The sequence below is a fragment of the Megascapheus bottae genome, chromosome 22 (assembly GCF_031878675.1).
Source record: "Megascapheus bottae isolate mThoBot1 chromosome 22, mThoBot2.hap1, whole genome shotgun sequence".
NCBI lineage: Eukaryota > Metazoa > Chordata > Mammalia > Rodentia > Geomyidae > Megascapheus > Megascapheus bottae.
The window spans coordinates 12,448,426-12,466,151 of record NC_143530.1 but is presented as its reverse complement, the minus strand read 5'-3'; the positions used below and the strand labels follow the sequence as shown (position 1 = coordinate 12,466,151).

At 42.9% G+C, this 17,726-nt stretch overlaps 1 protein-coding gene across 3 annotated transcripts in view; it reads right to left on the bottom strand.

Annotated features, from left to right (window-relative positions):
- The window catches only part of Ilrun (inflammation and lipid regulator with UBA-like and NBR1-like domains), a 46,257-nt gene that overhangs the window by 3,461 nt on the left and 25,070 nt on the right, over positions 1 to 17,726 (bottom strand). Inside the window, exons 4-5 of one of the 3 annotated variants that reach the window (XM_090355846.1) lie at positions 16,564 to 16,892; positions 6,361 to 6,636 (exon numbers count right to left, since the gene is read on the bottom strand). In XM_090355846.1, the coding sequence (XP_090211972.1) occupies positions 6,412 to 6,636; positions 16,564 to 16,892 (554 nt within the window). In that variant the 3' untranslated portion in view covers positions 6,361 to 6,411. Of the gene's footprint in view, positions 1 to 6,360; positions 6,637 to 16,563; positions 16,893 to 17,726 lie in introns of those variants that run through there. The other 2 variants (XM_090355847.1, XM_090355849.1) reach the window with 2 other exon arrangements.

Here is a 17,726-nt window from a genome sequence, read left to right as displayed (position 1 = left end):
GGAAGATTTAGAATGATTACAATGCTCAAATCATGAAGGGGGGCGGGGAGGAATGTACAGGGGAAACTCCAAAAGGAAGCAGCATTTGGTGCCTACAAAATATTTCCTCCTTCACTCTAAATGTAACTGCTTTCCAAGCCAAAGCTCCACACTTCCCATGGACTTTGATCAAACACTGCAGGCCTGTGACTTGTCTCAGGATCCTCGCAGAAAGGAGTGCATGACTCGGCCAAAGAACTTTTGTGCCTTCCCATTTCACAGAAATGAAGTGGGCTCTATACGGTGGGTAGAGAAAGGAATTACAGACATGTATCTTTTCATATTTCCATTTGACAGTCCATTTAGTGTGGGGCATTTAACTAGCCTAGGCTGTGGCTTTCACTGATTCCCTGACATGTATGCCTTCTAACAAGAAAAATGCTACTAACTGCCTATCATCTAAAGAATGGCACATTGGGGCCTGGCGCTGTGGTTCACACCCGTAATCCTAGCTTCTCAGGAGGCTGAGATCTGAGGATGGCAGTTCAAAGGCAGTTCCGGCACGATTTAAAGCCAGCCAAGGCACAAAAGAACATGAGACTCTAATCTCCAATTAACTACTAGAAAATGAGAAGTTGGGCTAAGGCTCAAGGGGTAGGGTGGTAGCCTTGAGATGAAGAGCTCAGGGACAGTGCCCAGACCCAGAGTTCAAGCCCCATGACACCCCCCCCACACACACACACACAAAAGGGCATGTTGGGTCAGGTATTGGTTGCTCATGCTTGTAATCCTAGTTACTCAGGAAGTTGAGATCTGGGGATTGACGTTAAAAGCCATCCTAGGAAGGAAATTCCACAAGACTTTTGTCTCCAGTTAACCACCAAAAAAACAAGTAGATCTATAGCTCAAGTGGCAGAGCACTAGCCCTGAGCAAAAGGCCTCAGGGATAGCACATAGTCCTTGACTTAGGGTCCCAGTGCTAGGATGGAGGGGGGGAGAAGGAGGAGAGGCATATTGGAATGGTTGATGTGTAACTGCCGAAGAAAGGTAGCTTCCCTCATATTATCTGACATTACTTCAAGGATGGGAGAGGAAGCCACCCTATTTCAAAACCACTTTATGATGTAGATTAATATAGGAAATACACTACCAGTTGCAGAGGAAAAAGACTAGCTAAGAGTCTAAGAAGCCCAGGGAGAAACATCTTTTTTTCTTTTTGGTTGGTCTTGGAGCTTGAACTCTGGGACTGGGCACTGTCCCTGAGCTCTTTAGCTCAAATACTGCCTACCCTTGAGCCACAACCCTACTTCCAGTTTTCTAGTGATTAATTGAAGAGTTTCTCGTTCTTTAGTACACAGGCTGATTTTGAACTGTGATCCTCAGATCTTAGCTGTGTGAGTAGGTAGGATTACAGGTGTGAGTCACCGTGCCTGGCTATATCTTTTTTTGTTTCTCTCTTTCTCCCTCTTTTTTGGCCAGTCCTAGGGCTTCAACTCATGGGCACTGTCTTTGAACACTTTTGCTCAAGGTTAGTGCTCTATACTTGAGCCACAGAGCCACTTCCAGCTCTGGCTCCCTCACGCACCCCCCCCCCCAATGTATGTGGTACCAAGGAATTGAATTGAACCCCAGGTTTCATGTTTGCTAGGCAAGCACTCTTCCACTAGGCCACACTCCCAGATCCCTAAAAATATATTTTAAAGAGACCATTCATAAACCTCAGCTCCACTTATCACCATCTTCTCAAAGAACCCTTTAGTAATCTACGTTGGTATTAGACTCATGGCTCAAGCAATGTCTCTAACTCTTTTGCCTAAGGGTAGTGCTCTACAACTTGAGCCATAACTCCACTTTGTGTATGTGTAACTGGAGTGTCAGGGACTTTTCCTGTCTAAGCTGGCTTTGAACTGCAATTCTCAGATTTCAGCCTCCTGAGTTAGCTAGGATTACAGGCATGGGCCACTGCTGTTGTTTGAAAGAACAATTCAGAATTTAGTATTTGTTTTCAAAGAAAACCTAAAGGCACTGGGAATTTGGCCTAGTAGTAGAGTGCATGCCTAGTGCATGAAGACCCGGGTTCAATTCCTCTGCACTATATACATAGAAAAGCCAGAAGGGATGCTGTGGCTCAAGTGGTAGAGCACAAGCCTTGAGAAAAGCCCAAGAACAGTGCTCAGGCCCTGACTTCAATGCACAGGACTGGCAAAAATATATATATATCTCAAAGAAAACCTAAAACCTTTGTTTTTCATGACAGTTTGTAGTTGTAAGAGTTTAGTTATAATTACAAGTTAATAGTTGAAAGCCCAAAAGTCACTTTAGCTGTTGAGTCATTACTGACTTATGTGAGGGTCACATGCAATGCCTTCTGTATATAGTTCTTAAAACTATACAGAAGTTGGGCTGAGAATTTGGCCTAGTGGTAGAGTGCACGCATAGCATGCAGGAAGACTTGAGTTGGATTCCTCGGTACCACATGCTCAGAAAAAGCCAGAAGTAGTGCTGTGGCAGGGCACTAGCCTTGAGCAAAAGTGTCCAAGGACAGTGCCCAGGCCATGAGTTCAAGCCCCAGGACTGGCAAAAAAAAAAAAAAAAGATACCTTTAGTCAAAGATCACTGTCAAGTCTTTGCACCTGCTTTCAGTTAGTGTGAAAGGTATACTTTGGGCTCATTTCAGAAAATAAAATATAACCTTTCTCTTGATACAACAGTTGTGTGTGCGTGTGTATTTTAACTACTGTATCGTAGTTAAAAAGAGCACACATTGGAAGTGGCACTGTGGCTCAAGTGGTAGAAGACTAGCTTTGGGCTGAAGAGCCAAGGGACAGTGCCCAGGCCCAGAGTTCAAGCCCTGTGACCTACCAAAAAAAAAGGGGGGATGAGTTTGGCCCAGTAGTAAAGTGCTTGCCTAGCATGCGCAAAGATCTGGGTTCGATTCCTCAGTACCACACAGGCAGAAAGGAAAAAAAAAAAAGCCAAAAGTGGCACTGTGGCTCAAGTAGCAGAGTGATAGCCTTCAGGAAAAAGCCCACGGACAGTGCTCAGGCCCTGAGTTTAAGCTCCAGAACTGGTGAGAGAGTGGGAGAGAGGAGAGAGGGGAGAAGTGAGAGGAGAGGGGGGAGGAGGGAGGGAGGGAGAAGGGAGGGAGGAGAGGGAAGGGGAGGAGGGAGGGAGGGAGATGGAGAGATAGAGGGGGGAGAGGGGGAGAGAGCGCACCCACATTAAATACTCCCCTTATCTAATATGTTCGGGGGGGCCAGAGTGGTTTGGGGTTTTTTCAGATTTAGATATGTTTGTAGATAATGCATTATCTTGGAAATGGGGCCCTAATCTAAATAGGAAATTTACTTTTGTTTCATCTTATAATTAGCTTGAAGGTAATATACTACTGTTATTTTCTTTTTTGCAGGTCATGGGGCTTGAACTAGGCCTGGGCACTGTCCCTGAGCTATTCAGCTCATGGCTACCGCCCTACCCTTGAGCCAAGCCCTACTTCCCATTTTCTAGAGTTTAATTAGAGACAAGAGTCTCAGGTCCTTTTGTGCCTGAGCAGGCTTTGAACCTTGATTCTCAGATCTCAGTGTCCTGAGTAGCTAGGATTAAAGCATGAGATACCACACCCAGCTTGGTAACATTATTTTATACATAAAACAAATTTTCACAGTATTTTTCCACTTGTGCAAATATTCAAAAAGTTTCAGATTTTGGAGCATGTTGGATTCGGGATATTTGAAACAATACAAAAAAGAAAAAAAAAATAGAAGGCCAGGAGTGTGGCCTAGTGGTAGACTGCTTGTTTAGCATGCACAAATCCCTGGGTTCAATTCCTCAATATCATATACACAGAAAAAGCTGAAAGTGGCACTGTGGCTCAAGAGGTAGAGTGCTTGCCTTGAGAAAGCTCAAGGACAGTACCAATGCCCTGAGTTCAAGTTCTATGACTGGAAATAATAATAATAATAATAAACTGCATAGTAACATACTTAAAAAATAACTAATCTGTGTTTAGCTAGATTAAAAAAAAAAAGCTTGGGCCAGGAGTTTAGCCTAGCAGTAGAGTGCTTGCCTAGCATACAAGACCCGGGTTTGATTCCTCAATACCACATACATAAAAAAATCCGGAAGTGGTACTGTGGCTCATGTGGTAGAGCACTAACCTTGAGGAAAGCCCAAGGACAGTGCTCAGGCCCTGGGTTCAAGCTCCAGGACTGGCAAAAAAAAAAAAAAGTTTACTCACCAATTTTCATTGTAAGTGCTGTGAGAATACAAGATGACCAAGTAAAACCTGCTCCTACTAATTATTTGAGTCTTTCACAAAGCTGACTTGATCAGCTTTGTGAACTATGAACTATGAAACACTCAAGCAGTTAGCTTAATAAAGCCCTTTAACCTGAGGGAGGGGCAAATGGCTCAACTTTAAAAGCCCCACACAACCACTTTTTATATTTACCTCTGTAATAGTTTTTCTGTTGCTTTTAGCCAATTTCCATAGTTCTGCTGGACAATGTCTCATCTATCTTATTCATTCCCTCTCCACCTACTTCAGCAAACCTACTTATATCACTTGCCCCTCTATCCATCTTTCACACATCTCTACCTATACTTTTCCCTCCATATATGTGACGTAAGTGAAGATGTTCCCATAACCTGAACGCTGTGGTTCTCTTGCCTCTTTTACTATAAGTCCCTCAATAATGGTTAATTGAGTCCTCTGGTGTCTTGGTCAAATATCTTTGGTTTCAACTTGCCTCTCTTCTACAATTAAACAGGGGGATGGGGGGGGGGGGACCAGCTTTTGCTTGGCTCTTAAAGGTCTTCTTTGGAAATCCACCCTACGAGCGTGCATGTATGTGTGTGTGTGTGTGTGTGTGTGTGCGTGCGTGTGTGTCCTCAGCTTGAATTCAGGTCCTGATGCTATCCTAGAGCTCAAAGCTAGTGAAGTGGGTTTATAGTACATAGTTAACTTACGGACTTTTTTTAGCCTAAGCTTGCACTCTACCTTCAGATCTCATCCTCTTGGATAGCCAGGAGTCAGCAGTGAGCTGACCACCCACCACCCCACCCCTATTTTAAGCCTACCTCACTCATCAAAATCAAGCTGGTTAAACACTGTCCTAGAACCCTGAGTGTGGCTGTGTACCTTCTTGCATGTGGTTCATCTTTTCTCCAATTCAGTTGAAACCCATCATCCATCAAGATATCTTCTTCCTATTCCAGTCCTTACTATTTTCTCCCTCCATGTATCTACAAATTTACTAAGGAGGCCAGGAACTGGTGGTTCATCCTGTAATCCTAGCTACTCAGAAGGCTGAGATCTGAGAATCATGGTTTGAAGCCAGCCTGGACAGAAAAGTCTGAAGTTGAGCTGTGGTTCCAATGGTAAAGAGCTAAGCCTTGAGCAAAAGGCTCAGAAGACAACACTCCTGCCCTGAATTTAAGTCCCAGGATGAAATCAATGGAAACCAATATAATTTCCTCTTACTAACATTCTTTCATTCCCTCCAAAGAGGTAGTATCTATATAACATGGTACATGGACCGGGAGTTTGGCCTAGTGGTCAAAGTGCTTGCCTAGCATGCATGAAGACCCGGGTTCGATTCCTCGGTACCACATACATAGAAAAAAGCTGGAAGTGGTGTTGAGGCTCAAGTGGTAGAGCTCTAGCCTTGAGAAAGTCCAAGGACAGGGCTCAGGCCCTGAGCTCAAGCCCAGGACTGGCAAAAAAAAAAAAAAAAAACATGGTACATTTTTTGGATCCAAGGGATGAGCACAGATAGAACACTCTAAAAGTCACCATTTCTTGACTAAATAAAAGCTACATTTGTGTTAAAAAAAAAAAAAAGTATCCCACTGGTCCACAGGCAATGGTATCATAGAATGAAGCTCAAGCCCCTACCTTGAAGCTGAACTCTAAGGAAGCCCATCACCTTTCCCCTGAGGTACAAGAGCTCCTTCTCATATTCATACAGGTTTTGTTAGAATAGAGATGGATGTTTTGAGACAGGGTCTCCCTATGAAGTCCATCCAGGTAGTCTCTTAACTCTTGACCATCCTGTGCTGAGGGTATAGACAAGTACCACTACACCTAGCACAAGCAATTTGAAACCTGAGTATCTTACCTGGAAATTTTTCATCAGAAATTAAAACTCAGAAGTGAGTTATTACAACCAAATAAAATACACTGACAATCTTGGGAATACTAATTCCTTTCCAGCTACAACACTAGTAGTTCAGCACTGCAACAGTCTAAAACAAAGCTTAGTGTCACAAAGCAAATAAAACAGACCTGGTCAGTTTTGAGGCTGCTGAGGTACAAAAAGAGTTCCTGGATATACGTTTTGGTTCTTAGTCAGATAGTAAGGTTACAAACAAGAAAAGACATTTTCTAAGTCCAACAGTGTTTGCCTAATTTATTTTTAAGATAAAAATGGATCAAGGCACACATGATCCATGCCAATGCAAACACCAGCAATGCTGGGAGGACTTTATTGTCTCTTCTGGGTTTTCAAAAGATAGAGTCTTCATAGTATCATCAAACTCAGAGAGTCCTGGCGAGCCTCTCCTGGTACAGAATGTGCTGAACGTCCAGAGCACTGGGGCGGGTCCTTTGGTAGCTCTGTGTAGCTTCCTTCTTGACGGTAAATTCTTCTTTAGCTTCTGCAGATGAATAAAGAGACCTCTACAACCTCAGACATATGTATAATCTAAACTACAAAGACAGCCAACCAACTTTAGACAACAAACTTTATCATGCATGAATATTGGACTCAGATTGGGTTCTACCCTGCAACTGACTCTTAAATTTTGCTGTGGGAATGTGGGCAGTCATTCATAATGTCCTTAGTACTTTGTGGTACTACAAAAGTCACAGAAGTATTATGACTAAAATTAGATGTGGTGGTGCTCACACCAAACTATCTGCTACTTAGGAGGCTGGTGCAGGACAACTGCCTCAGCCCAGGCGTTTAGGGCTAACTATGCAGCATGGGCAACATAGTTCAGACATGGCCTAAAAGCAAATGGAAAAAAAGGATAATGTCATATGCTGGAGGTAGTTCAGTAGAATGTGTATGTGTACTTAGCATGCTCATAGCCCCAGACCCAATTCCCAGCGTTACAAAGAAAAAAAAAAAAACTGCATGGCAGGGCACTGGTGGCTCATGCCTGTAATCCTAGCTACTCAGGAGGCTAAGATCTGAGGATCATGGCTCAAAGGCAACCTGGGCACAAAAAGTCCCCAATACTCACCTCCAATTAACCACCAGAAAATCACCAGAAGTAGTGCTGTGGCTCAAGTGGTAACCTTGAGCTGAAGAGCTCAGAGACAGCATCCAGGCCCAGCATTCAAGCCCTACAACCACCACAACCACCACCACCAAGAAAGAAAAGAGAAAAGGAGGGAGGGAGGGAGGGAAGGAAGGAAGGAAGGGAGGGAGGATGGATGGATGGATGGGGAGGGAGAGAGAGATAGAAAGGGAGAAAGAGAGAGAAAGAGAGAAAGGAAGAGGGAGGGGAGGGAGGGAAGGAAGGAAGAGAACTGCACAGCAAGGATGCTTTAGACATTACAAAGTAGTTTATACATCAGACATAGCAATGAGCTTGCTTCTTTAACCTTTTCTCTATACCATAGCGGGATTCCTGCCTCTTCCTTTGGGGGGAGGATTCACTTGGGTTGTTATACATGGTACCACTGCTATCCAGTGGATAAAGACCAGAATTGCTGCTAAACATCAGACAGTGCATTACAGATACATACACATGTGCCCTGCTCTCCTCCCCCAAGCACTTATCTGGCCCAAACTGACAACAGTTGTGTCCAGTCAGCTGAGAAATCATGATCTACACTCACTGTTGAAGGGATACTGTGTCCATGTGACACAAACCCAGATCTATACCATTCATTTAAATTATTTCCTAAATTCTATACCCAGTTTGGATATGAAATGGCTCATATTCAGATGTTTATAGAAATCTTCAATGTACTCAAAAGAGAACTCCGGGTCCTTCCAATAAATCTACCACAGCTTTTCCTCTCCATTGATGACAATTCCATCCTCCTAATACTCAAATTCTTGGTGTCATCTTTTGCTCTCCCATATATCCTAGCCAACCTATTAGCAAACCTTGCTGGCTCTACTTGCAAGATATAGACCATTTCTCCTATTTCTGAAATTATCACCTTAGTCTAAACCAGACAAACTGCCTGGACGGTTGCATTGGCCTCCTATCAATCCCCTGCATCTGCCCTTGCCTTGTATTTTGCCATAGGAAAAGCTAGAACCATTGTTTTGTTTGTTTTCTTTGGGGGGGTTCATGGGACATGAACTCAGCCTGGGTGCTGCCCCTGATCAGGCTCTTCAGCTCAAGGCTACTGCCCTATCCCTTGAGCCTCAGAGCCACTTGTGGTTTTCTAGCTGTTAATAGGAGATAAGAGTCTCATGGTCTTTAGTGCCTGGGCTGGCTTTGAACTGTGCTCCTCAGATCTTAGCCTCTGGAGAAGCTAGGATTACAGGCATGAGCCATCACACTCAGCAGCTAGAGCAATTTTTTTTTTCATAGCATTAAGTCAGTCTTAATGGTTCAATGTCGTATTGACTGATTTAATGAAGAGGGAAGAGGAGGCAGACAAGCAGTGGTGATGCTCAGTCTTTATGAGGCTGATGCAAGGGCAAGGTCAAGGCTATCTTTGAGTCCCTTTCCCTCCCTTCTCCTCAAAACATTCTTGCCCTTTCCAAACCTCCTTCTATGTCCCCTTAACTAAGCAGCTCACTCTCCATGCTAATGCAGTCAAACTAAACTCCTCCAGGCTTTAATCAAGAAGAGATCCAAGCGTAGACAGAGCAGAATTAAGATAGGATGAAAGTACATGGGAGGGGGGAGAGAGGAGGGGGATGAGAAGGAAATGTGGACAAGCGGGGCAGGTGGCACAAGGCAGTGTTAGACCAAGTTTAAATGCTGGAAGAGGGGCTCAACTTCCCACAAAGATAGTAACTTGTTTTTCCTTCTGAACTAGCCTTGGTAGAAGCAGTAACAGTGGCTCAGATACAATTCACTCTGAAGTAGAAATATGTAACAAATACTAGCACTTAACTTCTTGTAATTTTTGGTCTCAGCACCGGGGATTGAACTCAGGGCCTTGAAATACTGTTTAGGTATTTCACTCTAGGCTGGTGTTACATCACTTCCTTTTCTTTTCCTTTGTCAGTCCCAGGGCTTGAACTCAGGGCCTGAGCATTGTCCTTGGGCTTTTCTCAAGGCTAGACTTCTACCACTTGAGCCACAATACTACTTCCAGCTTTTACTATGTATGTGGTATTGAGGAATCAAACCAGGGTCTTCATGGATGCTAGGCAAACACTCTACCTCTAGGCCCAATTCCTAGCCTCTTATTTTCTTTTAAAGAACACAAAATCATCACAGCCCAGACTAACAAAATGAATGAATTCAGGATCAGCTTCTCCACTCTCCCCTGAATAAACCCTTTCTCTCCTTTATAAAGGAAGATAGTAGGCAGGGGTGGGAGTTTGGCCCTACCTCTTGAGCCACAGCACCTCTTCCAGTTTTCTAGTAATTAATGGAAAATAAGAGTCGCATGGACTTTAGTGCCTGGGCTAGCTTTGAAGTACAATTCTCAGGTCTCAGCCTCTTGAGTAGCTAGTATCATGCCTGGCAAGCTCTAGCCTTGAGAAAGCCCAAGGACAGTGCTCAGGTCTTGAGTTCAAGCCTCAGGAATGTGCTGAATGTGCTAAATGTGCTAAAGAATAACCTGTCATTTTTTTTTCATTTTTTCCAGCTATACTTTCTCCCCAGCTGTCCTGAATCAGGTCATTTGGCATCCTATTGCTCTGAAAGGCTTCTTTTTTTTTTTAATTGTATTTTATTGTCAGGATACTGTATAGTGAGGTTAATCAGGTAATGGGTACATTACTTCTCAAATATTGATACCCCTTTCTCATGTTTTTGTCCCCCCTTTCCCTCCCCCTCTGAAAGGTGTTCTTAGAGGTCTAAAAATTACTGGTTTATTAGAAAAAGACATACCAAGTTTTAATAGGATTTATTCCCTCCTTGTTCTTCTGTCCACATAGATACTACTCTGGCCCCAGAGATGAGTCAGTGCTAAGAAGAGCCTTGAGTCAATAGAGTCCCCCTGTATCCTGCTGGAGCTCAGAGGCACTGGAGCCACCACAGTAAAAGAGAAAATAAAACAGCTTTTAACCCTTATCAATGTTGATCTCACAGTTTACTTGGAACAAACCAACTTCAACTGATGTGACAGTTTTTTTTTTTTTTTTTTGCCAGTCCTGGGCTTGAGCTCAGGGCCTGAGCACTGTCCTTGGACTTTCTCAAGGTTAGAGCTCTACCACTTGAGCCTCAGCCCTACTTCTGACTTTTTTCTATGTATGTGGTACCGAGGAATTGAACCTGGGTCTTCGTGCATTCTAGGCAAGCACTCTACCACTAGGCCAAACTCCCGGCCCCTGATGTGACAGTTTCTAACAAAAACAAAGACCCAGATTTCTGAGTCTTTAGGGGTCCATCATACACTTATTTTGCTGGCTTCCTGTGTCAGCTCTCTGAGGAAGGAACCAGACTCTCTTGATTATGAGATACAGTTGGAACATTTTCTCACCCACAGCTTATCCTGAGGATCAGAGAACTGAGTGATGAGAACTTATGATCATTCAAAAGCAGCTGTGGCTGAGGTACCTAGTGGTTCACTCTTGTAATCCTCACTACTCAAGAAATTTAGAATCATGGTATAAAGTAAGCCTGGGTAGGAAAGTCTGTAAGACTTCCAATGCCAAAATGCTAGAAATGTAGCTGTGGCTCAGTGGTAGCATGCTACCCTTGAGCAAAAAAGCTCAGGGCAACCAGTTCTTGATACTAACATAAACCATTCTGCTGACAAAGCTCTACTCAGTCCTCAAGGAGCAGGTATCTGAAACAATCTTTTCATTTCATTCTACCAACCTTAGCATGTTATGGAGGCAGCAGAAAGCCATTTGCCTACTAAAATTGTAGTCCAGGCTTCCAAGAGCAATGTGTTCTTTCCCAATCTTGAGTAAATGAAAACTATTGCCAACTCAATGAACCCTGACACCAATATATCAGGTACCACCCTTCCAACACATTAAAAATGGCACCTGAAGTGGACTGAAAGCACTTCCCAACTCCAGAGCCCCAGATCGTGTTCTTCCTTTCTACTCATTCATAAATAAAAAGGTGCTATTTACTATACATATTACAATGAGTATTAAAAATGGCTTTAATCATTCAGGTAATGAAGCCACTGTTTTGTTTTTATTTGTCAGTCATGGGGCTTGAACTTCAATTTTTTTTGCTTAGGGTTAGAACTCTATCACTGAACGACAGTTCCTCTGGCTTTTAATTGGTGATAAAGAGTCTCATGAATTTTTCCTGTCCTCACCGACTTCAAATAGCTATCCTCCGATCTCAACCTCCAAAGTAGCTAAGATTATAGGCATGAAATGAGTCCCCAGCACCCAGCTGAAGCCACTATTTTAAATATCCAGGAAGTAAGAGAGTGCTGTGAAATCAAGATATTACTTGGCTCCTTTTCTTCCTTGACGGGACTGGTCACTCAGTCCACGCTGGCTTCAATACGGCCACAAACCCATCAAGAGGATCTAGGAAAAACCTAAGTGTACTTAGCAGGAAATACCTTCCAGTCATGTGGCCCCTGGATTAGAATCCCACATTTGCCTATGGTTGGATGGTGAGTAGTGTGATACTGCCAAAATTTTGTTTCCTTATCTACAAAGGACACATGTACTCCACAGCATGCTTGACATTCTGAACAGCTAAAAAGTAACCATAAGCCTGGTGCAGTGGCTCATGCCTAGCTACTCAGGAGATTGAGATCTGAGGATCTTGGTTCAAAGCCAGCCAGGGCACTGAAGGACCTGAGAATCTCATCTCCAATTAATCACTAAAAAACCGGAAGTAGGGCTGCTGCTCCAGGGGTAGGGCAGTAGCTTTGAGCTGAAGAGCTCAGGCACCCAGGCCCAGAGTTTAAGCCCCTAGACCCACCAAAATTCAAACAAACAAACAAAAAACCAGAAGTGCTGTTGTGACTCCAGTGGTAGAGTTCTAGCTTTGAGAAAACCCAAGGACAGTGCTCAGGTCCTGAGCCCGAGCCCAGGACTGGGAAGGAAGGAAGGAAGGAAGGGAGGGAGGAAGGGAGGGAGGAAGGGAGGGAGGAAGGGAGGGAGGAAGGGAGGGAGGAAGGGAGGGAGGAAGGGAGGGAGGGGAAACGGTCTCATCCTTAGCAAAGGTTCATGACAGATGTTCACATGTATCCATTAAGTATAATGCCAATTGTCTTCAAAACTAATGATTTTACCCAGTACTTTTCAGAGACACACTGTGACCAAATGAAAGTATCTTACTTTTTCTTTTTTTGGGGGGGGTGGGCAGTACTGGACTCTTGTCTCTGTGCCTCTCTGTGCTCAAGGCTAGTGCTCTACCACTTGAGCCACAGCCCAATTTCAGCTTTTTCTGAGTAGTTTATTGGAAATAAGAGTCTCACAGACTTTCCTGATTGGGCTGGCTTTGAACTGCAATCCTCAGATCTCAGCCTCCTGAATAACTAAGACTACAGGTATGAGCCACCAGCACCTAGCTGAACTTACCTTTCATTGTCCTTCATCCACATCTTTTGGCCACATTTTCCTGACTCACTCTGTCTCCAGCATTTAAAAATGCTCTCTATATCACTGCTCATGTCTGCCCATCTTTCCAGTTCTTATCTACTGTTGAAAAAGCCCCCCTCCAATAAATAAATAAATAAATGGGGGGAGGCCCTCCTTTAACTGTCTCCATTTTTTTTGGGGGGGGGAGGTGGTCATGGGGTATAAAAGTCTCTTGGCTTTTAGCATGCCCACAGACCGGCACACAGACTCGGGCACAGTGGCTCACGCCTGTAATCCTAGCTACTCAGGAGGCTGAGATCTGAGGATCACAGTTCAAAGTCAACCTGGGCACAAAAGGACCTGAGACTCCAATTAATGTCTAGAAAAATGGGAAGTGGGGCTTAGCTTGAGGGTAGGTTAGTAGCCTTGAGCTGAAGAGCTCAGGGACAACTCACAGGCCCAGTTCAAGCCCTGTGACCCCCCCCCGCAAAAAAATGGGGGGCTCTTGGCTTTGAACTGTGATCCTCAGATCTTAGTAGCTAGGATTATAGGTGTGAGCTATTTTGCCCGGCCTCCATTTCTTTTTCACTTGTCCATGAGCTTTTTTGTTCACAGCTGGTTCTCTACAACTTTGAGCCACAGTTTTACTTCTGGTTTTCTGGTGGTTAGTTGGAGGTAAGAGTCTTACAGCCTAAGTCTTACGGCCTTTCCTGCCTACGCTGGCTTGGAATCACGATTCTCAGATCTGAGACTCTTCTGGATAGCTATGATTGCAGGCATAAGCCATCAGCACCTATCTCCACTTCATCTCTCCTTCTGTAACTTTTTTTTTCTTTTTGCCAATTCTGGGACTTGAACTCAGGGTCCAGGGTATTGTACCAGAGCTTCTTTTGTTCAAGGCTAGCACTCTATCACTTGAGCCACAATACTAATCGAATCCAGGGCTTCACGCATGGCTAGACAAGTAGTCATATCACTAAGCCACATTCCCAGCCCCTTGGCTTCTGTCACTCTTATTGCCCACACCGGATTTTTCTACTATTACAAATTATATAATTTGACAAGTAGTCCTCTGGCCAGATTCACATTTCAACCTGACTCAACTCTTCTCTAATTGCTTTGAGCATGCTTTACCTTCCCTATTACCCCATATAAGTTTTACAGTAAGCTAAACAGTACACAACTGTGTCTATGTAATATTTACTGACTAACCCCCCCCCCCCATTCCATTTCCATTCCTTAGAAACCCTAACAGGTTAGAGCTGACAACTTTAGCCAGAATTACTTTCAGAGAACTTTACTGGAAGCTTTTTTTTTTTTTGGGGGGGGGGGGAATCATGAGGCTTGAACTCAGGGTCTGAACACTGTCCTTGGGCTTTCTCAAGGCTAGAGCTCCACCACTTGAGCCACCACTTCTGGCTTTTTCTATGTATGTGGTACTGAGGAACAGAACCTGGGTCTTTGTGCATGTTAGGCAAGCACTTTTATAGGAAAGTAATGGAAGGGAAGAGAAGAAAAGAAAGAAGAGATGAGATGAGATCCTGGGCTGGGAGCATAGCTTAGTACATGCTCGCCTAGCATGCACAAAGCCCTTGATTTGATTCCAGAAACACACAGAAAAAGCTGGAAGTGGTGCTGTGGCTCAAGTGGCAGAGTGCTAGCCTTGAGCAAAAAGTGTCCGAGGACAATGCCCAGGCTCTGATTTAAGGCCCCATGACTGGCCAAAGAAAAAAGAATTTATTAATTTCTCCTTGTGATCTACATTTTTAATGCATTTTATGGCAACGATTTTCTTAGATATCATTTTTACTTTTAAATTATTTTTATTTTTGACATTATTAATGGGAAGCTACCAACAAACAATCCCACAGAATGTGAGAAAAATTCAATTAAATAGTATAAATCTTTGACGCTAAAGCAGGAAGGAATTCTAACAATGACTATCCTAATGGGAATTTCTAGGAGGTAGGTTTGCCCTTCTGTGTACAGGACATTCATATAAAATAAAGGCTATTATTTAGAAAAAAAATAGTATAAATCCATCCACTTCAAGAAATACCTCCATGGCCTCATCATAGTCCAATTATTCCCCAGAACAGAACCTAGTAGGACTTTAATTAAAGCGGGCAGCAAAAATCAGGTCATTACTATCCTATTGATGACCAGTACTGAGCAGGTTAATTGGCATCTCCTTAAAGCAGAGATCAACTACTACCAGATTCATACCTTGGGGTCATTTGGTGGATTAGTGTACTATTCTGGCCAAAAACTACCCAGTCATGACTCAGCCAGCCAGTTCAGTTCAGTAAAGCAGCTTCCAAACCAGAAAGCAATGGAATATCTAACTTTACCCTCTGCCAACTTTCATCTTCCCATTAAACTCAACTGCCTCAAGTTTCCATTCTAACAAGACAGGTTTAAGCTTTAAATAAGGTCATTTATGGCCCAAAGCAGTCACAGACTTTGGAGTTTAAGAAAGGAAAAAAAAACCCAACAGAGCTTGAGATAGGCACACCTATAATCTCAGCACACAGCAAAGAACATAAGGTCAGAGGATTGCAAATTCAAAGTCAGCTTGGGCTACATAGCAAGACTTTGTCTCAAACCCCTCCACAAGCAAATAAGCAGACAATCAAACAAAAATACAGAACAGCTTAATTATTAAGTTTCTATTAATTGATTAAAACATTAAGGAATATGATGTTTTTCCAGGAGATCTACTTCTATCCTTTACCACCAATGTTACTGCAGACACCTTTGTAATGACCATCCACCAACAAATGGATTCCTCATTTGACTACTGCTCCCAAATGAAGTCCCTGGTATTAAACCACATGAAGGATTGAAGATCCACATCACCAGGTTTCTCCTACTAAGTTGCCTCTTGACCTCATAAAATGCTGGCCAGAAAAATGCCATTCTTACATTAACAGATCAACTAGCTCCTCAAATGAACTTTATTTTTTAAAATTGAAGGTAGATAACCAGCATGAAGCCAAGACAGATTTAAACAGTTCTATACAGTTATACAGGTGGGGATGCAGGCTTAAATGCACAGCATTATTTATCAAAGGAGAATGCACTTAGATGTTCACACTACTAATCCATGAAACCAACTACCTACAGCCCTGAGTTCTCAGCATCACCACAACTGTCACTCAGCTAATCAAAACTAGGAACCAGGAACCATTATCAATTAGCAAGGTGTGGGAGATGCTTGACCAGCTAGCTTTAAGAAAAAAAAAAAAATCAAGAACTCAAAACACCTAGAAGAGTGTCTGCAACAATCAGAATATTTAAAATTGCAATTAAAAAAATGCTTTCATCCCCACATCTGAAAAATCAAGATACTTTGAGCCATATGGGTTAAGTTTCTGAAATATAGGGAATCCATGGGTTAGAAAGACTAAAAAGGTATCAGTAACCGGATCAGAGATTTAAAAAAAAAAAGATATCCATAATAAGATATTCAAATAGAATAAACTGAAAGGCTAATAACCAAGTTTGTCTTTTTACTCGGAGGACAAAACCCATCTTATAAAACAACAAATGCACAAATGTGCATTGTTGTGTATTTTGTTGTTACTCTAAGTTTTGTGTACATTTAACAGTGGAAGTATGGCTAAGTGACATTTTTGATATCCTTTTTTTTTTTTTAATTCTAAAGGTAAAGAAACTCAGTCTTCTAATACCCAGAGTAGACAGACAAGAGTGAATTATGAATGTGGATGAAGCAGTATCCACAGGATACTGTAGGGGGAGGGGAGAAGGGGTAGGCTTCTGTATCACTGCTATTGGCAGAAGAGCTAAGAAATCTTAAAGAACTGCCTCTGGGGAGTGGCAATCTAGTATTCTAGGTTTGCCATGAATGAGTATCACAAATCCCAAGGCCCACCACCTGCCCCTTCTCCTCTTCTCCGAGGGCACCTACCTTACTGTAAGTCACTACTGATAAGTTGTTTGCGTGACTGCTGGGGGATAGATTTACAGAGTTCTGTGAGAGTCTATTCTGATCTTGCTCAGTTTGGTCAGGAGCAGGAGCCCATGTGTTTTTGCTGATCGAGTCGAACCCGGAACCCCCAGGGTCTTTTAGGTTGTTTTCATCTGATTGTCGGTTCTTTTGGGGAGAGGCAAACGGGTTGAAGTTTCCTTCTACCTTGCGATGTGGCTGTGTGTTGAACTCCGTTTCAAAAGATGACAGCTGCTGTGTTACTCCTAAAAGTCCACCCACCTCCACACTGAGAATCACCCAGATGACATCTGAAATGAAAAAGTAACGCAAATTAACACCAAGCATCGTCCAAACCAGAGACAGAGATCATCTTCCACATGGCAGCCAAGAGTAAGTACAGTATATTCATTTCAACATTTTTGGTAATGCCAACTACTAACGCTGGTACAGATCCATGAAACTAAAAGCTTATTACTTGATTCTGACACATAGCCCTATTTCAAAATATTATTAGAGAAGACAATGGCGGAAACATACAAACTGCTATTCCCAGGCTTTTTGTTTTATTTTGCATGCCCTAAACCAAGAAAATCCAAAAAGGCAAAAATTCTTCCATCAAAAGATGCTTATTGGGGGCCAGGAATGTGACAGCCTAGTGATAGAGTGTTTGCCTAGCATACACGAAGACCAGGGTTCAATTCCTCAGTACTACATACATAGAAAACAGCTGGAAGTGGTGCTGTGGCTCAAAGTGGGAGAGCTCTAGCATTGAGAAAGCCCAAGGACAGTGCTCAGGCCCTGAGCTCAAGCCCAGGACTGGCAAAAAATTAAAAAAATAGAACTATAACAGAAAGTCTTGAACATAAACACTAAAAAAGACTTAAGCAACTATGGAAACCCTATCAGGCCGTACTTTTTATGTTTGTTTCAGTTTTTAATCTGGCTTCTGCATCTGAAAAAAGGGATCTCAAAATGTCATATAGTCTTTAATGGCTTGGGAGCTGTACTGGAGAACTGATTGTATCCAAGCAGCTAAGAGCCTACTAAATGGAGATGGAGAGACACCTGCTGTTAACTTATGGAACATCAACGCTTCATTACTAAGAAGATGAAACTAAATCAGCCACTAGGGGTACCAGTAG